At 37.3% G+C, this 24,463-nt stretch overlaps 1 protein-coding gene across 2 annotated transcripts in view; it reads right to left on the bottom strand.

The window, feature by feature from the left end:
• LOC137022761 (protein arginine N-methyltransferase 8-B) overlaps positions 1–21,289 on the bottom strand; it is a 50,678-nt gene extending 29,389 nt beyond the window's left edge. Inside the window, exons 1-4 of one of the 2 annotated variants that reach the window (XM_067389206.1) lie at positions 20,780–21,289; positions 20,512–20,595; positions 5,900–6,139; positions 4,107–4,262 (exon numbers count right to left, since the gene is read on the bottom strand). In XM_067389206.1, the coding sequence (XP_067245307.1) occupies positions 4,107–4,262; positions 5,900–6,139; positions 20,512–20,595; positions 20,780–20,818 (519 nt within the window). In that variant the 5' untranslated portion in view covers positions 20,819–21,289. The remainder of the gene's footprint in view (positions 1–4,106; positions 4,263–5,899; positions 6,140–20,511; positions 20,596–20,779) is intronic. The other variant, XM_067389207.1, reaches the window with a different exon arrangement.
• Positions 21,290–24,463: the final 3,174 nt, after the last annotated feature.

Here is a 24,463-nt window from a genome sequence, read left to right as displayed (position 1 = left end):
TTGTGGCAGCCAATTTTGCATGGGCAAGTACCAGAAAATGTAAAAATCCCTGCTGAAAAATCCAGCCTAAGCTGGTTGACTGGTCTTAGCTGGTTTAAGATGGAAGTAGCTAGTTTTAGCTGGTCTCCCAGCCTGGGTTAGCTGGTGTTCAACTGGTCCCAACCTCCCAGTCTCCTAGCTAACCAAAACCCCTCTAAAACCAGCTATGACCAGGCTAGGAGACCAGCTAAAACGAGCCTGACCAGCTTAGGCTGGTTTTAGCTGGATTTTTCAGCAAGGATCTTATTTATATTCTGCACTGAGCAAGTGTTTTTCGTTTGTGATGAGCACTGTAACATAGACACTGAGGAGAGTTTGCCCTCTCTGGCATTTAAATATGATGAAGCCATTCAGAGAATTGTTCATTATCACAGTGCAACTGGATACAAGCAGCGAGGTGCAAATCACATCAGCTCAGTTACAGCAGAGACCATGACTCAGACAGACACCAACACACGGCTAGGCTTCCCGAGGTAGTTTCGTACTCTACTGAAAACTGAGAAAAGCTCTTGAACATTCTGTCCCCATAGGATGGCGGGAAACATAAAATCGAGTTTTTCCTTCTGTTCATACTCTAACTTGGCTTAACAAGCTCTGGCTTTAGTTCTCAAAGAGAAAGTGCAAAACAAGCACCACATAGTTAATGTGGCCCTTCTGACCTTTACCGCTTTCTTTGGTGTGCCTTTTTCTCAGATTTATCAGAAGAGCCAATTACCACAGCCTCACAATGTAATGTGTTAGAGCCTGATATATCAGCATGGCCAGTAAAGGCTGCCCACTAAAAACCTCTGCTAACCACTGGGGAGGAATGCATTAAGGGGGAGAGGTCTGAATGGATAGGTCAGGAAGCAAGAAAGCGAAATGGAATGAAATGGGGGAATTGCAAGTCAGAAAAACAGAAGGGGTCCCTTATAAAAAAAAGAAGTACTATGGTGGTGTCATGGTATAGTGATGGTATCACATGGATCACAATCTGATTGTACAAACCCGATTCCAAAAAAGTTGGGACACTGTACAAATTGTGAATAAAAACAGAATGCAATGATGTGCAAGTTTCAAATTTCAATATTTTATTCAGATAACAACATAGATGACATATCAAATGTTTAAACTGAGAAAATCTATAATTTTAAGGGAAAAATAAGTTGATTTTAAATTTCATGGCATCAACACATCTCAAAAAAGTTGGGACCAGGCCATGTTTACCACTGTGTGCCATCCCCTCTTCTTTTTATAACAGTCTGAAAACGTCTGGGGACTGAGGAGACAAGTTGCTCAAGTTAGGAATGTTGTAGGAATAGGAATGTTGTCCCATTCTTGTCTAATACAGGCTTCTAGTTGCTCAACTGTCTTAGGTCTTCTTTGTCGCATCTTCCTCTTTATGATTGGTTCTATAGGTGAAAGATCTGGACTGCAGGCTGGACATTTCAGTACCCGGATCCTTCTTCTACGCAGCCATGATGTTGTAATTGATGCAGTATGTGGTCTGGCAGTGTCATGTTGGAAAATGCAAGGTTTTCCCTGAAAGAGACGACGTCTGGATGGGAGCATATGTTGTTCTAGAACTTGGATATACCTTTCAGCATTGGTGGTGCCTTTCCAGATGTGTAAGCTGCCTATGCCACTCGCACTCATGCAACCCCATACCATCAGAGATGCAGGCTTCTGAACTGAGCGCTGATAACAACTTGGGTTGTCCTTGTCCTCTTTAGTCCGGATGACATAGCATCCCAGTTTTCCAAAAAGAACTTCAAATTTTGATTAGTCTGACCACAGAACAGTTTTCCACTTTGCCACAGTCCAGAGAAAACTCCTGTGCTTCTGGATCATGTTTAGATATGGCTTCTTTTTTTACCTATAGAGTTTTAGCCGGCAACGGCGAATGGCACGGTGGATTGTGTTCACCGACAGTGTTTTCTGGAAGTATTCCTGAGCCCATGTTGTGATTTCCATTACAGTAGCATTCCTGTATGTGATGCAGTCCCATCTAAGGGCCCGACGGTCACAGGCATCCAGTATGGTTTTCCGACCTTGACCCTTCCGCACAGAGATTGTTCCAGATTCTCTGAATCTTTGGATAATATTATGCACTGTAGATGATGATAACTTCAAACTCTTTGCAATTTTTCTCTGAGAAACTCCACTATTTTTTGCCGCAGCATTGGGGGAATTGGTGATCCTCTGCCCATCTTGACTTCTGAGAGACACTGCCACTCTGAGAGGCTCTTTTTATACCCAATCATGTTGCCAATTGACCTAATAAGTTGCCAATTGATCCTCCAGCTGTTCCTTATATGCACATTTAACTTTTCCAGCCTCTTATTGCTACCTGTCCCAACTTTTTTGGAATGTGTAACTCTCATGAAATCCAAAATGAGCCAATATTTGGCATGACAATTCAAAATGTCTCACTTTCAACATTTGATATGTTATATTTTATTCACAATAGAATATATATAAGTTTATGAGATTTGTAAATTATTGCAGTCCTTTTTTATTCACAATTTGTACAGTTTTTGGAATCGGGTTTGTACTTTGATTTTATATATCATGTCAAGTCACATATACATATATTTATATAGCGCTTTATACCGTACAGATTGCTTCAAAGCAGCTTCAAATTAATAAACAGGAAAATATGTGATAATGTTGTAAAATTCATTAATTATTAAACCAACAGAATTTCACTTGTAAAGCGGATCTACAGAAGATACATATACAGATTCATATATATATACATATATGAAACTGAAACACATGGATATAGACCACAATAATTTATTAGTATGGTTTAAGGCCTCCTTTTATGGCCAATGCAGCATCAATTTATCTTGGGAATGACAGATACAGATACAAGTCCTGCGCAGTAGCCAGAGGGAATTTCAGCCATTCCTCTTCCTGAACAGTGGCCAGGTGGTGGAGGAAATTGTTTTCTGACTTGCTCCTCAAAAATACCCCATATAAGAAGCTGTACCCCAAAATTCTGTCACAAGTCTTGCTGTATAGGCCTACTGGTGCATTATCAACCAAACCATCTTCAGGGTACAATGTTTGAACCATTAGGTACAAATGGTCCATCAGAATGGTTCACTAGTCCTTGGCAGTTATGCGCCCATCAAGCAGAGTAGGGAATGCTGTGATAGCCCAAATACTCACTGATACACCCCCGCGCTTGGATGTGGTTCATCCTACGTAATGGTATGCCGACATTACCCTGGATACCAGAGCTCTCCAAACACCATAAAGACTTGCTGTCCTGGTCACAGGTGAGCCAGTGAGACACAATTCGTCCTATTTTGATATGTCTCCCATTATGTCGTGTGGATTGCAATATTTTATGTACAGCTGTGTTATTTGCTCTGCTAATTCAACCTTCACACTCTGCTCTTACTGATATACTGATAAGTTTTCAGCAGAAAGTTTTCAGTAATAGGTAGGTTTAGGGTTAGGGAATAGAATATACAGTTTTTACAGTATAAAATCATTGTCTATGGAATGTTCCAATAAAACATGAAAACCCCATACAAATTAATTTTGCATCACAACATAATGTTCATTATGAAAAATAATATTAAGTTAAAAAATGATTATTAAATTATTCATATTTTTAAAGCCAAATTAAAGTTGTAACTGAACTATTGATACTGATTTTTATTGCAAAGCAGCTTTGAAGCAAGTAAATGAATAGTGCTATATAAATAAAATATTGGCTGATATGTAATAAATATTGAATAATTAATGAATGATAAGGTGTATAACACGTATATTTAAGTTCAAAGGCAATCATTTTTAATAAACGATTAATTTGTTTGTTATGGCCTTTAAACACTATTTCCCTATTTTTCCTGTTTTGAACTGCTTTGAACTTTATGGTCCTTACTATGACATAAGTAGGTGGTAATATGACATCATATTTCCCTACAAAAGAGGATTATTTGCTTACACCTTCAAAAGCTCTTGGTGCGACTGCCACACATGATGCTATTTTGAGCTCTGTGGATCATTCCAGCAGGGTAGGAGGCTACAGGCTCATGCAGTTTTAGGCATAAGGAGGGCCGCCCTCTTACCCCATACACGTGCTTGGCTCCGGCCTTGGCAGCAAACATGGATAGGATGCCAGTACCACTCCCCACGTCCAGCACGATCTTGTCCTTGAAGATGTGCTTGTTATGGTACATGGAGTTCCTGTATGTCAACGTCCTCACTTCATCCTTTAGCATTTCCTGTACACCCATGCATGCACAAAAACCTTTTACTGTTTTGCAACATTTGCAAATCTTGGTGAGCTGCCTACCTAATGTTTGAAAATGTTTCTGTAACAGAAAAGTACTGTAGTATAATCATGGTTGTTTGGTCATAGTACCATGGTTTATTGTACCTCTGAATGTCATTTAAAGGGATAGTTCACCCAAAAATGAAAATGTGATGTTTATCTGCTTACCCCCAGGGCATCGAAAGGTCGGAGGTCAGAAAACACATTCTGATGACGGAAGTGATGTCTCGCGCTTTGCTTCAATGAGTGCGAGACATCATTTCCGTTGTCAGAGCGCATTTAGACCTCACTAACAGGATGCGCAGGGCAGTTGGACATATAGGTGTTTTAGAGGTAAAAAATTATATAAATACTGTTCACTTTCTCGCACAAACGATCGTTTCGTGTCTTAGGACATCAATGTGTCGTCATGAGCCGCAGGGTTTAATTTGGACTTGTCTGTGCATGTTTTTTGACTCTTATAGATGGAATTCCCCTTGACATGCATTATACGACTGACAGACTCCAACAGTTGGAGTTAAAAATCAGAATTTGTGTTCTACTGAAGAAACAAAGTCACCTACATCTTGGATACCCTGGGGGTAAGCAGATAAACATCATATTTTAATTTTTGGGTGAATTATCCCTTTAAATACAATGGTATATGTGGTAATCACATGGAACAGCATATTTTTGAGAGGTCTTTTTTGTAAAGGGTATCTAAAATGCTGTTTAGGTAGGCAGCTCACGTATTGAAACACAGCCTCCTATCATACTAAATGAATCATAAAAGTCTGATGTATCAAATATGTTGCTCAACAAAAAACACATTCAAACTTTTATATATATTTTGTCTAGAAGTTCAATAAACTGTTCCATTAAAAAAAAAAAAAAATGATTTCTTTCATATTGTATGACTTATTTTCTGATCATTTCATATTTCAGGATTTACAGGGTTAATAAAGCAATGTGGTAATTAATTCTAATCAATAAAAAATCCATACAGTAATCTGCCTATAGATAGATAGGTGGTGCTTTTGGGAATTTAGGTGCGTTTGAAAACGCCTACACTAACAAAGCATCATGGTATTGTCTTGGTTTTTTGGACATGATTTTTTGAAGTACTTATAAATATGGTTTATTAATACAGTAATCATTCCCTACCACGGTTATCATGAGTGTTATAGTACAAAAAATAAGATGTGAATCTCTGACAACCTGTGAGAACATAAAAAACTTGCTGTCACCATTACAGCATGTCTCCTCAGATCTATGCAGCTTTTTTGGTGTACGCCTCTGTCACATTTAGATGAGAGAAGGGAAAAAAGATCTGACCTATATACTAAAAATGAGTCTGAACAAAATTAATCTTGCAGGTCTCGCCTGAACCTCCCGTTCTCTGCGCTCTCTCATCCTATAATTCAATGACACCCTCTCCCCGTCTCTCTCTCCTGCTCCATTTCTCTGCATACTCTGCATTATATATAACTCCCAGCATAAATCAAGATGACTGATGTTGATTACCATGGGTACTTGTATCCTATAGTACATCATATGTCTCAGCATCTATGTTAAATGCAAGCATCTGCTGATCTGATGTGCTCATACCTCATGAATGCCGAAGTGGGCATACGAGTCAAAATAGTAATCCCTGGAGGTCATCTCCTCTGGGTTGAGGAACTTGGCCATCTTTCCTCTGCCGGGGCAGTTGGGTAAGCTGGCTGAGTGAGGGGTGTGAGGCGCGTGGGACGGGTGCGTGGGCCGCTGGGCATGATGGACCGATGACACTGGTTTAGGCAGAGGAGAAGGCTGGACCGACTGGGATGGGGCAGCACTCAGGGGCTGTTGCTAAAAGGGACAAAGGGGGGTTCAACAGGTGAATCTGACTAAAACATGTCTGGCTCAAAAAAAAAAAAGGTAATGTTAAAAAATAATGATATACAGTGGCACCAAAAAGTATTCTGACACTTAAACCATCCTTAAAAATGTTTGAATGTTGAATTATATAACAAAATATCAAAGATATTTACAAAGATAAGAGATATTGGCACATAATGCAAAAAAAAAAAAAAAAAAAAAAGATAAAATAAAATAAAATAATAGATATACTGGGTTAGTTTACCCAAAAATGAAAATTCTGTCATCATTTACTCACCCTCATGTTGTTCCTTTTCAGAACACAAATAAAGATATTTTTTGATGAAATCTGAGCGATCTGTCCCTCCACTGACAGCTACGCAACTAGCACTTTGACACTTCAAAAAGTTCATAAAAAGATTGTGAAACTAATATTCCATATGAATTGAGGGGTTTAGTCCAAATTTTCTGAAGAGACATGATCACTTTATACGCTGAACAGATTTAATTTAGGCTTTTATTCACAATTAACCCTTAAATGTATACCTCGGGTCTTTAGCGACCCGGGACATCATTCTCTACCCTCCTCCTCAAAGTTAGACATCAAACTTCTTGGTATTCTTCAATCAATTTATTATAAAGAATATAACAAGAAAAAAATATATACAATTATAAAAGAATGCCTATTTTTGTATTCATTTTTGTAAAAATTGTATAGGGTCACTAACGACCTGAGGTGTGTATCAGTGTGCATATATTTTTTTCTGCAAAACAATAATTGAATCTTTGATGATGGAATAAGTGCAATTCCTCTTTATTCCACAAGGTGGCAATGTCTGATACACAATGATGAAGTGACGATTCATTCAGACAGAAAACGAAAGAATAAGAAAAACATGAAATGGCTCAGTGATTTACTGCAGAGCAAGTACTGAACCCAATTATATATGACTGTAACTGTCACTGGATGGATCTGGTGAAGCTGTTAGCAATATATGTTTGAGATCACGAATGGGCTCATTTTCGTGACCTCAAACATAAAACTAGAATATTATTTGCTGAATTTACTGGGAAATAAGCTCTGACGAGGACAGTGATGATGGCATAAAACATCTGCTCAAACTGAGCCCTTCCAAGCTACAAAATGTAACAAAGTATGAATTATTTTATTCTTCTGTAATTGTTATTCTAATATCAGAGGAGTTTTATATTATCGCGACAGGTAGAGATCCTTCCGTGTTAGATATAGAAGAATGACTGGTGAAACTTTCATGCATTTAAGAGTTAAACATTCATCAACACACACATCAGTTATGATAAACGAAAACTCAAGCATGTTTGATTGACACATGCGAGAACCAATGAGGTTCATTCTTGTGTGTTACGCAGCACGTTTGAGTTTACGCAAAAGGTTTGTTCTTTTGCGTCGAGCAGGTTCGGTTGAGCTTCTGTTTATGCTTGCAGGTTTGGAATGACATGAGGGTGAGTAAATGATGACAGAATTTTCATTTCTGGGTGAACTATCCCTTTAAGACAAAAGTATTTGGACACCTTCTGATTGTCAAATGTTAGTGAAACATCTGCTGTGTGAACTTGAGGGAACAGTGAAAAGGTAAAACATCCTTTTTATTTTCCATATGCCATTTGTTTTGATGTTTCTATTGCAAAAACATTCAGATATTTGTTCAGAAAAGCATCCTAATACTTATTGGAATGACTGTATTATTTAAATTGAATGTATTTATAGGTTATTCGTTACATTGTTACATTTTTATTTATTTTAATTGACTAATTTGTAATGTTTTAATACATGTATTTTGATAAATAACATGAATTGTAATTTATGTCCTTTACTGATGTGCTTAGTCACAATGCACAAACAAATCATAATGGTCCTAAATCAGACTTTTAATTATTTTAATTTCGTGTCAAACACAGAAGAATGATGAACTCACATTCAATAAACACCAGCACAAAACTTCAACACAAGACAATAAATAAAAGATAAGTGAAGGTTTAAATACACAGTAGCTGATGAGGAACAGGTGAGACACTAATCAGTGAAACAATGAATCATTATGACAACCAAGGAAACATAAACTAAACAAGGAAAGGGAAACTAGGCAGAACAGAAAGAACTTCAGACTAAGAGTCCCAACACACAAAGACCAAAATAGTGACAGTTTTGTTTTGGTGTGAAATATGACCTGGACATTTATTGGGGAGATTACAGAAACTGTGACAGATTAATGGGGTATTAATGGTCCTTTAAGTGAACAGCGAAGTGAACAGTGCATTCAGTGCTATTTAAAAATGGTTGTGTGTCAGGACAGGAGAGCCTTTCCAAGCATGTCTAGCATTTATCTGTCACATTTCTGAGACCTGGCAGAGGTGGTTTGTGCCTTAAGAGCAAAGGGAGCACAGGACAGTTGGATTGCTGTGGAAAGGATTTAAGACAAGTTTTACATATGGTGAGCCTCTCAGACTCTGATTAGCGCTTCTACGTCCTGCAGAGAAGCTTGGCCCTTCCTCAACCTGGCAGAGAAAATATTAATGAACCATCATCCCACATAAACAGGCCACTTGAGCCACTAGAAGCTTTGACACACATAAACCATAGATTCTCTTTACAATATATATATATATATATATATATATATATATATATATATATATATATATATATATATATATATATATATATATATATATATATATATATATATATATATTTTTTTTTTTTTTTTATTAATATATTTTATATTTATGTATTTATTATATAATAAAAAAACACAGAATTGTTGACATTTTTGCAGATTTATTAAAAAAGAAAAACTGAAATATCACATGGTCCTAAGTATTCAGACCCTTTGCTCAGTATTTAGTAGAAGCACCCTTTTGATCTAATGAGTCTTTTTGGGAAAGATGCAACAAGTTTTTCACACCTGGATTTGGGGATCCTCTGCCATTCCGTCTTGCAGATCCTCTCCAGTTCTGTCAGGTTGGATGGTAAATGTTGGTGGACAGCCATTTTTAGGTCTCTCCAGAGATGCTCAGTTGGGTTTAAGTCAGGGCTCTGGCTGGGCCATTCAAGAACAGTCACAGAGTTGTTGTGAAGCCACTCCTTCGTTATTTTAGCTGTGTGCTTAGGGTCATTTTCTTGTTGGAAGGTAAACCTTCGGCCCAGTCTGAGGTCCTGAGCACTCTGGTGAAGGTTTTCGTCCAGGATATCCCTGTACTTGGCCGCATTCATCTTTCCCTCAATTGCAACCAGTCGTCCTGTCCCTGCAGCTGAAAAACACCCCCACAGCATGATGCTGCCACCACCTGTTGGGACTGTATTGGACAGGTGATGAGCAGTGCCTGGTTTTCTCCACACATACCGCTTAGAATTAAGGCCAAAAAGTTCTATCTTGGTCTCATCAGACCCGAGAATCTTATTTCTCACCATCTTGGCAAACTCCATGCGGGCTTTCATGTGTCTTGCACTGAGGAGAGGTTTCCGTCAGGCCACTCTGCCATAAAGCCCCGACTGGTGGAGGGCTGCAGTGATGGTTGACTTTCTACAACTTTCTCCCATCTCCCGACTGCATCTCTGGAGCTCAGCCACAGTGATCTTTGGGTTCTTCTTTACCTCTCTCACCAAGGCTCTTCTCCCCCGATAGCTCGGTTTGGCCAGACGGCCAGCTCTAGGAAGGGTTCTGGTCGTCCCAAACGTCTTCCATTTAAGGATTATGGAGGCCACTGTGCTCTTAGGAACCTTTTGTGCAGCATACATTTTTTTGTAACCTTCGCCAGATCTGTGCCTTGCCACAATTCTGTCTCTGAGCTCTTCAGGCAGTTCCTTTGACTTCATGATTCTCATTTGCTCTGACATGCACTGTGAGCTGTAAGGTCTTATATAGACAGGTGTGTGGCTTTCCTAATCAAGTCCAATCAGTATAATCAAACACAGCTGGACTCAAATGAAGGCGTAGAACCATCTCAAGGATGATCAGAAGAAATGGACAGCACCTGAGTTAAATATATGAGTGTCACAGCAAAGGGTCTGAATACTTAGGACCATGTGATATTTCAGTTTTTCTTTTTTAATAAATCTGCAAAAATGTCAACAATTCTGTGTTTTTCTGTCAATATGGGGTGCTGTGTGTACATTAATGAGGGGGGAAAAATGTACTTAAATGATTTTAGCAAATGGCTGCAATATAACAAAGAGTGAAAAATTTAAGGGGGTCTGAATACTTTCCGTACCCACTGTATAAAGTGTTACTAAGAAAATCCAGCTGTTTTATTTAATTAGAGGTCCTGAGTCCTGACCCATAAGGAGTTGGAGGCCCCTGGCTCTGTAAACTTTGAAACCCCCTGATCTAGAACACTTTTACACTTTAAAGAAGCACAAAACTGTTAATGTTTAGAGCTGATATCCTATATATCTCATATACTGTTTTGCTATTTTGTGATAGTGAAGATATGCATGTCTTTGTAGCTTAAGTGTGCTATGTACCGGCAAATTTGGTATGTGTATGTGCAGCCTTTCAGCTCAGGGGATTTAAAATAATGAGTGTCAGCAGAGGGGAAGAGCAGCTGTATCAAGAGGCATAAAGGTGTTCGGATTGCATCTATTAGAAAGATGGGAGGGGGGAACACATGTCCTTGCCCCTCCAGTCAGCTAACAAATCTCATTTCACATTCTATTTTTAACCTCAACAAATGGCACATTTCGGCAACATTCCACCTTTCAACCATGCTCTTGAGAACTCTAATAGTTTTTTCAATGACATAACTGGATTGATGTGTGTAACGGGGAAATAGGTGCTCTTGGGATCCTTTCACAAATAGAAGTGCCATAGCTTTTCTCTGGTGTTAGTTTATGACAGGGAACAACCTAAGAGTTTAAGAGTTGTTTTGCATTGCATATCTAAATCATTCATGTGTTCAGAACAGCTCTTATGAATTTTGCAGATTTATGGGCAGCCCTCTCTGCTTTCGTTGGACATCATGTAAAAAAAAGCTGCAGCTGCCAGTGTGCATTTCAGAGCTAAGTGGTGTATTCTCAAGGAAGAACCACAACTGTAAGCTTTATACTTTTGAAACCCACTGCTGACCTTGAAGAGCACAACAATTGAAAAGCTGTACTGAAAGGCTGTAAAACCTCTCAAATGACTACACTCAAGTTTATAGCCATTCAAGAACACTGAGATTCAGATATTGTCAATTACTTAAAGAGATACACTTTAAAAAATGTTCCAAAAAGGTGTTTTTGCAGCAAAAACTGCAAACTTGCTTACTCTTACTCTTATAAAGAACGTTTTGTGCAAAGATTCCATGGATGTTAAAGGGTTAGTTCACCCAAAAATGAAAATTCTGTCATTTATTACTCACCCTCATGTCGTTTCACACCTGTAAGACCTTCGTTAATCTTTGGAATGCAAATTAAGATATTTTAGCTGAAATCCGATGGCTCTGTGAGGCCTCCATAGGGAGCAATGTCACTTCCTCTGTCAAGATCCATAAAGGCACTAAAAACATATTTAAATCAGTTCATGTGAGTACAGTGGCTCAATATTAATATTATAAAGCGACAAGAATACTTTTGGTGCGGCAAAAAAACAAAATAACGACTTATTTAGTGATGGCCGATTTCAAAACAATGCTTCAGAGCACTGTGCATTCGGAGCATTGTGAATCTGTGTGTCGAATCTGCAGTTCGGAGCGCCAAAGTCACGTGATTTCAGCAGTTTGGCAGTTTGACCCGCGATCCGATTCATGATTCGATACACTGATTAATTTATGCTCCGAATCTTCCTGAAGCAGTGTTTTGAAATCGGTCATCACTAAATAAGTCGTTATTTTGTTTTTTTGCCGCACCAAAAGTATTATCGTTGCTTTATAATATTAATATTGAGCCACTGTACTCACATGAACTGATTTAAATATGTTTTTAGTGCCTTTATGGATCTTGACAGAGGAAGTGACATTGCTCCCTATGGAAGCCTCACGGAGCCATTGGATTTCAACTAAAATATCTTAATTTGTGTTCAAACGATTAACGAAGGTGTTACGGGTGTGAAACGACATTAGGGTGAGTAATAAATGACAGAATTTTCATTTTTGGGTGAACTAACCCTTTAAAGGTTCTTCATGGAACCATTTAAGAAACTATATTTTATTTTTAAGAATGTAGTTAATTCTTTTTCTTACACTCGTGTCATTCCAAGTATGATTTTCTTTCTTCTGTGGAAAATTACTTTGATTTTAGGGGTTCAAATGTGTAGCGCTGAAACCCTATTGTAATTGTTAAAATTTCCATGGATCAGCATTCTCCCGTAAAAGGGATTGCGCAGTCCAAACCATAAATCATAGAGATTTGAAACTTTGAGGGCTAGTAGTACTCACACTGTCTACAACAACAAGGCTCGCCCTGATAGACCTGACAGGGGCGCAATAGCACTTGGCTCAAGACGGACAAGATGCATGCCGGTGACATTTTTGGGTATTTTGGATTTTTTGAAAAACCTACTTAAGTCCTAGGTTTTTGACCAGATCGGAACCAAACTAGTGCAGCAAGATTCTCTGGAGTATGATTGTCAATAGTTATCAAAAAAAGAGTTGAAATTCCAATTCACGGTCCCACTTTTACTAAAATGGCTATACCTCATGAACAAATAGTTTCACCAAACTCAGCACACATATGTAAGAGCTTGTTCTGTGGTCATGTGAAAAAGGGGATATAACAGGGAAAAAAAAACATGAAAATGGCTAAGTACTTCACTCACTTGAAAATTGGCATGCAGTGTCTTTGTCCGAGGTACTATAACTGTCTATGAGGACACTGATGCATCTCAAAAAACATGTCCGCCATCGGCCACTGAAGTTTGAGCAGCTATCAGAAAATGTTATTGGATGCCAATTGGAGCGAAACTCAATGGGCCTGTTTGACTCATGGCCCTAGAGGCCTGTGAGAAATTCAAAAGAAATCAGCCACCAGGTGGCGCCTTCGTGTTTTTCACTTGCATAACAGATCGTGTATTGCACAATTTTTCGCACAAGCCCATAACATTTGAACCACATGGTAGAACTCCATATTCTAAACAACTTTGCCTCTAGGACTGCTGCTGTCCACCAAATTATTTGTTAAAAATTGGAGATTATTTGAAAAAACAAATTTGGCAAACTAGTCCAAGGTTTTTGGCTCAACCTCGATAACTGTTAAAAGGCTTTATAAACCGTACATTTCCTATGGTAAATTGCCTGTATTGGCTGTAAATGGTATTTTCCATCTATGATCGAGATGGTTACAGGCTTGCTAATTAAAACATTAAACCTTTTTACACATGTGCTTAAAGGCCTTAAAGCGCTTGAACCCTGATAATTGCTGTTTGCAGCTATATTTCTTTTTTCGTCTGTTCAGTAAAAGTTAATGAGGTTCAACGTTGTTTTGAACCCATTTGTCTTTCATTGTGTGGACAAAAACATTTTTCAGAATATCTTCTTTTGTGTTCTGTAGTATAAAAAAAGTCATGCAGGTTTGGAATGACATGCAGGTGACAAAATTATCATATTTTTGTGAACTTTTCTTTTAAAAGCCTAGTTAACTTAAACTAAACACACCACTTCCATCTACTCTCTGTGGAACCCTATTTGACAGACTAACAGCACTAGTGCAGAGCAGTCTTCTTCCGTCTGCTATTTTGGGAGAGGTTTCAGAGGTCAGGCAGCATCTATCAGAAGGTTTTAAAGATCCCTTGACATTATACGGTGGCCTACTGCTGCGCTGAACTTTGCGAGGAACTTTTAACAACAGCTTCCTTTTATACGCCCCTTTTCTTCATCCTTTAAAGAACATGGATTAGATTTCATGCTTCCATGACTATGTCAATACATTCCAGCTGGCTAATCCCACATTGAGGATTGTATTAAGTTCAAGGCCACTAATGAAACTGGAATTCATCAAAGAGTTTTGCTCAATGGCAGCACTAGATTGCAAATTCAGTAACTGTAATGTGTGGATGAACATGCACAAATGGGATTCTGAATACAAGTCAAAGTCAAAGTTCTTTTAATAAACAAGGAGAATGCTCAGGGAAAAACCAACAAGGAATCTACACATTAACATAAACAAGACTGAACAAAGAACTGAGAGAAACCTAAGTACAAAAATTGAGGTAATCAACTGGAAAAGAAACAGATGAGTGATAAATCAGAAACCATGGAAACTAATAACAACCAGGAAAACAGACAAAACGGGAACAGGGAAAATGAAACTAGGGCTGGAATCGATTTGCGTGGAATGAGTCAATTTGTCACGCTATTTATATTCCCCAATGATGGCGGCTCCCGGGCATGCTGAAAATCATCCGTTATTACAAAAAATTTTAGCCCAATCTAAAGTGTGGAAATTTTTTAAAGAGAGACCGAATAAAATGTTGTTCTGCACGCTCTGTAAAAATAAAAAGGCAAACCACAGCAGCACAACTTCTATGCAGGAGCATCTGAAAAGAAAGAAAACCTGGGGCTCTCTTACCTCAAAACGACAAGACGGCAGCATAAGTATTTGGAGTATTACAGTGAAATTTTACAGTCAGTCTCATATTTTGTGCTTAATATGGCTGCGTTTATACAGCATTCTGCTTTTTACGAGCTGCCATGGCTGTGTGTCGCGGCTCAAACACATCTCTTTGTAGCTGGTTGCAAAGCATTTAACACTGTTGGTTATTTAAAATATCTAATGGATGAACTCGTGCCTCGATTTGACTCATTTTTTAATCATGCTCTGTCAATCCTGGTAAAACTTCACATAATATCATTAGGTAAAAGTTCATACATTAGTAATGGTTATTATTTATTGGTAAATTATTGGTTATTATTTATAAGTAAATTAACCAAAGGTTTAATCAACTATTCAGAAAAAGAAAATCATTGCAAACAAATTGATTATTCAATTATTTGATTACATGAAAACATAATTGATAGATTAATCAACTGAAAAAAAATGTTCCAGCCCTAAACAATCCAAAACACAATGAAGCTAAACAGACTTAAAGGTGCCCTAGAATCAAAAATTGAATTTACCTCGGCATAGTTAAATAACAAGAGTTCAGTACATGGAAATGACATACAGTGAGTCTCAAACACCATTGTTTCCTCCTTCTTAAATCTAATTTGTTTAAAAGAAAAACAGGCGAATCTCAACATAACACCAACTGTTACGTAACAGTTGGGATCATTAATATGTACGCCCCCAATATTTGCATATGCCAGTCCATGTTCAAGGCATTACACAAGGGCAGCCAGTATTAACGTCTGGATCTGTGTACAGCCGAATCATCAGAGTAGGTAAGCCAGCAAGAACAACAGCGAAAAATGGCAGATGGAGCGATAATAACTGACATGATCCATGATTACATGATATTTTTAGTGATATTTGTAAATTGTCTTTCTAAATGTTTCGTTAGCATGTTGCTAATGTACTGTTAAATGTGGTTAAAGGTACCATCGTTTCTTACTGTATTCACAGAGACGAGAGCCTTCGCTATTTTCATTTTTAAACACTTGCAGTCTGTATAATGCATAAACACAAATTCATTCACAACTTCATGATGCCCCAAAATAGGCAGTTAAAAAAATAATAATTAAAAAAAATCTATGGGGTATTTTGAGCTGAAACTTCACAGACACATTCAGGGGACACCTTAGACTTATATAACATCTTGTAAAAACTGGTTCTAGGCCACCTTTAAACATAACCCTGACAGTAACCTTTCTGTCCCATGATTGTTTCCACTCCTTTGTAGTCGTGGGATTTAAACTATGTGGATGATGACTCAGAGCCTTCTGCCCTACTGTAAACGGGCTTCATTGACATTCGCTGCCCTCCACTAAAACTATGGCTTCATGCCGTAATGGGACACTCAGGTAAAAGTGCACTCACAAGAGTGGGCCCAGGGCCAATTCCGATTTTAAGATGTCTTCCTCTATGACAACACAAAGTGATTCCAAAGCTTTGATATGATAGTCCCTGGGCTTGTAAAATCTCAGTATCTCAACAATAAAGTTTTGAGTCAATAATACAAGTCCAACTGAATAAATACTTGTTTGGCTATCTATGTTGTTTTCACCAAAGTCAGTCTCTCTTAAAGGAGACCTATTATGCCCCTTTTTACAAGATGTAATACAAGTCTCAGGTGTCCCCAGAATGTGTCTGAAGTTTCAGCTCAAAATACCCCAAAGATCATTTATTACACCATGTTGTAAACGCACATTTTTGAGTGGAAAGAAAGACATGGTGTATTCGTTCATGTATGTTTAAATGCAAATGAGCTTCTGCTCCCCACCCCGCTTTCTAAAAGAAGGCGGAGCCTACAGCTTGTGCCTCAAATACTCTGCCAAAAACTAACAAAACCTCTGTTTGGTTTTGATTATCACCTCTGTCACTACCACGCTCACACGATATTGCAGTTCTTCATCATCATGAAAGTTATTATTTGCATGCTTTTTAAAGGGGTGGTTACATGCGATTTCACTTTTTTAACTTTAGTTAGTGTATAATGTTGCTGCTTGTGCATAAACAGTATCTGCAAAGTTACAGCTCTGAAAGTTCAATGCAAACGGAGATATTGTCTTTTAAAGTTATGGCATTTTATTGCCTAAAAAAACGGGCGGTTTGGACTACAACGAGCTTCTTCACGGGTTGGTGACATCATAAACCCTTGCTATTAACATAAAAACTGCCCCCGGGAACACGCAAGAAAGTGGGCGAGGCCATGTAGTGCAGCATAATGAAAGCGGAAGAGTTGTTTACACCGAACGCGAGCTGCGCGACGCGACAAAATATATAGAATCTACACGAGTTCAATGCTGGATTTACACAAAGGCTTTTACTGAAAGATGAAGCAGTTCCTACTTTAAAAGCAGAAGCTGCTGTTTATTGTCTTCAAACTGTAAGTACATTTTATTGTTTGTAACTTACATGTCTTTTAAACGTAATGTTATAGTTCTGTTGCTGTTTTTAATGCATCTAGGACATATACAAAGAGCAACTCGTTTTTGCTAGCCAGTTAGCTAAATTCTAGTGCAACAAACACTAACAAACTTCTATGTTCATACACAAAAAGTTGTTCATGCTATAAATTAAAAGATACCTTTACAAAAATGCGACTACTCAGGCATGTATTTACTACAGGAAAGCTTTAATCAGGATAAAACTGTATATTGAAAGCTAACAAAGAGCAGTGACAGCATATCTAAACACTTTGACACAAATACTAAATGAAATACCATTCATAAACGTCCTTTAAAAGCCGCGATTGGAGAGGTTCTGCTTTATCCTCTTCATCTGGGTCTGATTCGGTTCAATTTGATACAGCAATATAGGTGCTTTTATTTACTTTCCACCTAAGCGCGTAATAACGGATGGTAAGGGGCGTGGCGTTTCCAGACGCTTCAGCGAATCACGATAGACTGGGCCAGTTACCAACCTGCTGACCAATCTGAGCACATTGCGTATGTCGGAGGGAGTGGCTTCATAGAGGCAGGAAGTCAAACAAGCCGTTCATATGACAGTGGAAACAGAGGTGTAGAATTATGATAAAATATATGAAAAATACAGCGTTTTCAAAAAAACGAAGCATTAAGACATGTTATACTGTGCCCCAAAAACACAATCAAGCCTAGAAAAAAAAACACGTAACCACCCCTTTAAAGCCATAACAGTTTAAACTTCAGATATATGGTTTTCTAAGCGCACACATCTGGTCAGAAAAGTATGAGTATTAAACTAAGTTCTCTTTCACTCTTATTGCACTTAAACTGTCAAATATACACAAGGTTATGTCAAAAACACACAAAGTTCACACACCTAGCTATGTCTATGAACGTAAACAGCAAGTAAAGAAATAGCATGTGTATATTAGATCTGTGTATTAAAGTGAAAGCAGTATAATATACAGTACCTACTGCTATATATGCTAGACTGTCCTCCAAAAAAAACGACCATATATATTTTCAAGCACCTTATTATGACCTATATTGACGTTTTAAAGTCATGCGCCCTCTAGCTTCTGTAAAAATAATGACAGTGTCATGTTACGTCTGCATAACTGTCGTTACCAATCAAAATGTGTGTTCAGTTAAATACAATGTGTGGACTTTTTACACCATTTCTCCTATTTCCATTTAGCAAAACTATTTTTTTTTTAACGACTACACCCACCCCACCCCTAAACTTTATGAGCACATGCATTCCCTGGGATCGAACCCACGGTCGCCTGATCACATGATTGCATATTGTTATTACAATGCTCTGCCAATTGAGCTACGTGAAACCCGAAATAAGACGCAGATAAAAGGGAACAACGCATTAAATTTAAAGTGTCCTGTTGTCGATAGGGGCATAACATTAGCAAATGCTCCTATGGGTCGTATTTCAGGGAAGTGACAAACGACCTATATGGTCATATTGGTTGGAGGACATGTTGGTATATGCTGTTAATATTAACCAAACAACAAAAGAAAAACAGAAAATCACCCACTGCTCTTGATTAAATAACCTTAATGGTCTGAACATGCTGAACTGCGTACAGCTCACTCGGGGAAGAAACTAAGCTAATAGGGCAGATTCACCTGTTGGAAAAAAAACAGCATATGAAGGTAAGGTTGCTGGGATGCTGGTTTGAGCTAGTTTATGCTGGTCCATGCTGGTCCTGGACCATCTTAGAACCAGCACTTTACCAGCATGGACCAGTACCTCGCAGCATAAAACAGCTCAAACCAGAATCCCAGCTTCAAAACCTATCTTACCAGCATATATGCTGTTTTCAGATGCCAGTCATGGACGGGGCTTCTCCCTACTCTTACGTAAGAGAAATCTGGAACCGCTCATTTGGAGAGACTGTTTATTATTTATGGGGATTATAAAAGAAGGAGTGGATGGATTTTTACCATTATAGGCTGGTTGTCTACACACACTGTGGACATCTGTGTTCAAACACCTTTTAAAAGTGATTTTAATATATTTTATAATAGGTCCCCTTTAAATAAGGGCATCAATAAGTATATGACAATGGGCTACATTTAGGCAGTGTTCAACTATATACTGAAGGACAATTTTGACCAAAAGTTATGTTAGGTTTGTGCAAGTTGTCACATTTACATATCAGGGCAAAATGTCATGTAGCCTATGTTGTAATTGTATACAATAAATTACAATTTTCAGAACAATTGTTTAATATTTTTGTGTTTCCTTTTTTATTTGTGTTGTTTCATGACTTAGCTATTTAGTAGGCTAGGCTACTGTTTAAGTCTACAAATATTTTAATATTGACATAATATGGAAGATGTGTGTGTTTTTTTTTTGTTTTTTTTGTTTTTTTACTTGATTTTCACATTATTTAATCTGTGTATAATTAAGTTATTTCCCATACCGGCTGCTGCGTTCCTCGACGCAGGTGCAGCACCAAGGACAGCGACCAGACTCCAACGATCACAGAGCATTAGCAGCTTTGCTCAAGACACTAATTACGAATCAATCACTAATTAGTCATTTAGCTTACGCAATATAAATGTGTCTCACAGACAGCTACGCTTACAGGAGCATGCAGTCCCCCTGAAGTAGATCTGTGGTTAGTGTCTTTTTCAATGGGTCAACCTTTGCAGAATTTGAACAACGGTAGCTACAACCTGTCAGTTACAAGCCCAGATCTTTAATCATTTTGTCCACCCAAAACATCATTTAATTACGCAACAGTTCTCGAACAGACCAAATTTGTCTATTGTAACCGACTTAACATCGCTCGTGAGTGTGTTTACAAACGTGTCATATTTAAATATTTTACACGAGTTTAAATGTCGTTTTCAAATAATGTATCACTAACCACTAACCAATTTAGCGTAGGTTAAGGCGCAAAATAAACACTTAAGAACTTGTAAGGTAACCAGCAAGAAACATAAGCTACGCAGCTGGAACGCTTTAGGACCAAAATTGACAAAAACACAATCAATATTTTGCCCTCTATTATAGGTTTACATTTCATTAAAATAAAATAAAAAACTTTAGTGTTTTCAATAAAAGATTGATTTGAGATGACATGTGAACTGTGCAAGGGATGGCCAAAAAATAAAAAAATAAAAAAATAAAAAATAATAATATTGCGCGAGAGAAACCTCAACCGATTGAGCCGCGAAAAGCTATATAGAAGTTGGTTTAAACACGCTGACAAGCTCAAAGTCATTATCGCACACTGGAATAAAAACTCAAAACCTCAAACGCAGAGTTGCAAATTTTGATCTACTGAGGTTTCACAACTTAAACGGATAAAAATACATCGAATGTCTCGTTATTTGATCTGTTAATTCTCGTCGCTTACCTCAGTGCTCTCCGTATCCGCCATTTTTCTCCTGAGGAGCAAACAGCGGGAGGAGTGTTTAATTCCCATAAGAGCCAAAGGGATCTGCTCCGGATCGTGCGATAATTGTATGATTAAAAACCTCTTCAAAGTCTTTAGAAATCCTGCAGCCGTTTGCTCAATAACCTCAAACAAATCACAGAATGAATTCGAATCACGTTCCAGAAGATAAACGAGCCCTAAAACTTGTTGAAAGCCCCCCTGAATCCATAGTATAAAAGTTACCTACAGCAGTGGTTCCCAAAGGAGCGCATGGCGAACTCTCCATATCGTGGGAAAAAATAGTAGCCTACTAATAAAAAGGCTCCTCATCGTTCCATGACTTGAGGAATTTGAGATCAGCTGGTCAATAAAAGTGTTAATCATTCATGTCTCCATCCTTTGGATCTGAAATAAAGTCCCTAAGTACCCCTTTAAAGATCTTATGGAGATCCCTCGTGTGAAAATCGCCCTCTTTATTATAACAGGCTGTGTCAGTGAGGCATTTCTGCTGCTCTGAAATCGTTCGTCGATCACTGAAGAGATTCTCTCACGTATATAAAAGTGACTCAAAGACGTTGCTCCACGCTCCAAATCGGATCTTCGAAGATTTATGGTTCCTTTCAGAAAATAGCCAACGTTTAAAGTTCCTCTTATGAGATGCTGAAGGATCTTAAACGACAAATCAGTTGGATTCCTTTAAATGGAGCAGCGGGAGCCAATGAGATCTGTTTTCACCTCGCCTCCATCCTGTGACCGGCTGAATCAAATGTGATTCAGGAGCTGAGCAGGTCCCAGTGCTGCTGTAGCCTAATACTGAAGCCCCCCACACACGGTAAACTTAAATTAGTTGACACAAATAATGTACTTAAATTAGCCTTCTGGTTCTTTTTCTCTTGCACTTCATGTGTGTGTGTGTATGAACTGTATGATTAAAATAGCATTTTCGAGACATATCATTAAAATGTTTACAATCACATAAGACAGAAATAGTTTTCATTACTTTATTATTTATTTTACATATGTTAGATTAATATTATATTAAAAGGTGAAATGTATCCTTACATAAAAAAAATAAATAAATAATTGCCCCTTAATCAAATAGTGTCCTCATATTTATATCATATCTCTCTCGTACCTTGGTAAAACTATAGCATAATAGAGACACTGCTGGGCTCGTCTTTGAATCTTGTTGCCCATGATATTTAATGGAGCTCCTGGTTCAAAGAACTAATGACAGCAGGGTGGATGTAACATCCGCTCTCTCTTTGTACTGCTCCGAAGAGCAGATGTTAGCTGTGATGTTCTAAGAATTACCTCTTCTGGCCTTATCAGGCCACTCTCATCTTACAAAGTGCAGCAATTCAAGATATGGCCCTCTCATTTCCTTGCATAGTGTGAAAAAAAAATGCAATGGGAAGGAACAAATGATAATGGTATAGTCTGCTTAAAGGATTAGTTCACTTTCAAATGAAAATTACTTTAAGCTTTACTCACCCTCGAGCCATCCTAGGTGTATATGACTTTCTTCTTTCTGATGAACACAATCTTTAATATTTTCGAAATATGAATAAATATCCTGACGCATCTGAGCTTTATAATGGCAGTAAGCAATACCAACGAGTATGAGCTGAAGAAAGTGCATCCATCTTGAGAAGAGAGATAAATCCATATTTAACAAGTTATGAAGTAAAATATCTAGCTTCCATATACAACTTACGAAGAAAGTGTAAAACTCTCACAGTTCAAAAAGCTTATGCTACGTCCTACGCCTTCCCAATTTAACTTACGGAAAAAGCTACACTATCTTCGTAAGTTGAATACGGAAGACTTTTTTTCTTTTTTTTTTCTTTCTTTTTTTTACACAAATGCAGAAGGCGTCAGGATATGTATTAATATATCTCTTATTGTGTTTATCAGAAAGAAGAAAATCATTTACACCTAGGATGGCTTGAGGGTGAGTAAAGCTTCATTTGAAAGGGAACTAATCCTTTAAGGACCCTTATTTTTTATTTAATTTTGATGGAGTCATACTTCATCTGATAAATATCAAGAATGATACAGAATGATAGATGTTATTGGCAACGCACTCTATTTAATCATATTATTGCATTGATTTTTTTATGCAACATATTGTATCACTATATTTTACATTTATTTTTTATTCCGTTTATAACATTTAGGAGAGCTAAATATAGAAACAACGTGTGGGAAATGTGTGTGGATTTTCAGGACTTTATTATAAAAGTGAAATGATTAATGTAAGTCACTTGAAATAATTTGGCTTTGCTTTCATTTGCATTAAAAGATAAGGATTGTGGCAGCCAAGAATTTTTAGCGGAGTGTGAGGGGATATTCGGCACTCTTCTGAGAGCTGTGGGAGTTGTGGTGCTAGAACAGGAGCATGGGCTTGTGGGTGTTTCAGGAAGATTCAGCCGAACTGTGCATCAAGTGGGTGGACAGGCGATCTGCCAGGTTTTTATGCAATCTCAGAGTTTGCATAAAAAAATATAAAACTGACTGCAGACATTCTGGGTGAAGGTAAATTAATAAGTTTTTATGTAGATATAAAGGGGCATATGATGAATTTTGGGTACATGAGTTTTGGTGAATATATGCTGTTTTCATGCCAAAAAGCATTGGTTGGTAAGCATTTTTTGGTCATTTGTGGGGTTTGTGTTGTGGAAATCCATGTACAGAGTCATGATCCTGGTTCATGAGGTTCATCCCACACTTCTCATGATCGCCCCCTAGTGTTTTGTCACTCCTTTGGCATGTATGGCGCAATCTACAATTTTCTGCTGATGAAATATCTCATTATAAAAAAGAAAACTAATTTTTGTTATAATATAATAAGTATAATATAATATAATTAATATAATATTCAGTCTGCATTATTTTAGAAAAAAAAGTAAAACTATTATATTATATTAGAAGATTACTATATAATACATATTATAGTTATAAAGGAAGAAAAAATATTATATTTGTGACAGCATATTTGATTCTCTATGTGCATCAATTCATGAATGCCAGGTAAAAAACAACCCAAGTTGGGTTGAAAATGGACAAACAATGTGTTTGATAACATGCTAGTTTTATTAAATTCAGCTATTGTTTAAAAATAACTATATGGCTGTCTTAAAATGAACCCAAAATAGGTTGGAAATTAAAATCAGACACATAATTACTATAGAGGCAACGATAATAATCAAAAGATGAACATTTATTAGTAAGCAATTTAATAAATGTTTAGTTTAATTATTATTCATTATACTTATTAATAAATGTTCATTTACAACATACTTGGGTTCATTTTAAGCAAGCAATACAGTAATGTTTAAACAATAGTTAAGTTAAATAAAACTACCCACAAGGTTGGGCAAACATTTAACCCAACCGCTGGGTTAAAATAACCCATTTGCTAAGTTAAAACAACAAAATTACTGCACTCTAAAAAATGCTGGGTTAAAAACAACCCATGTTGGGTTGAAAATGGACAAACCCAACAATTGGGTTGTTTTAACCCAGCAGTTGGGTTAAATGTTTGCCCAACGTGCCGGGTAGTTTTATTTAACTCAACTGTTGTATAAAAATGACTGCATTGCTTGCTTAAAATGAACCCAAAACATGCTGGAAATTAACATTTATTAATATGTTTAATAAATGAGCATTTATTAATAAGATAATGAATAATGAACAATAAACATTTATTAAATTGCTTATTAATAAATGTACACCTTTTGATTATTATTGTTGCCTCTAGTAATTATGTGTCTGATTTTTAATTTCTCACCTATTTTGGATTCATTTTTAATTCAGTCATATAGTAATTTTTAATCAGTAGTTGGGTTAAATAAAACTACCCAGCAGGTTGGACAAACATTTGCTGGGTTTGTCCATTTTCAACCCAACTTGGGTTGTTTTTAACCAA

Source organism: Chanodichthys erythropterus, chromosome 7 (assembly GCF_024489055.1).
Source record: "Chanodichthys erythropterus isolate Z2021 chromosome 7, ASM2448905v1, whole genome shotgun sequence".
NCBI lineage: Eukaryota > Metazoa > Chordata > Actinopteri > Cypriniformes > Xenocyprididae > Chanodichthys > Chanodichthys erythropterus.
This window is presented reverse-complemented; position numbering and strand designations above follow the sequence as displayed.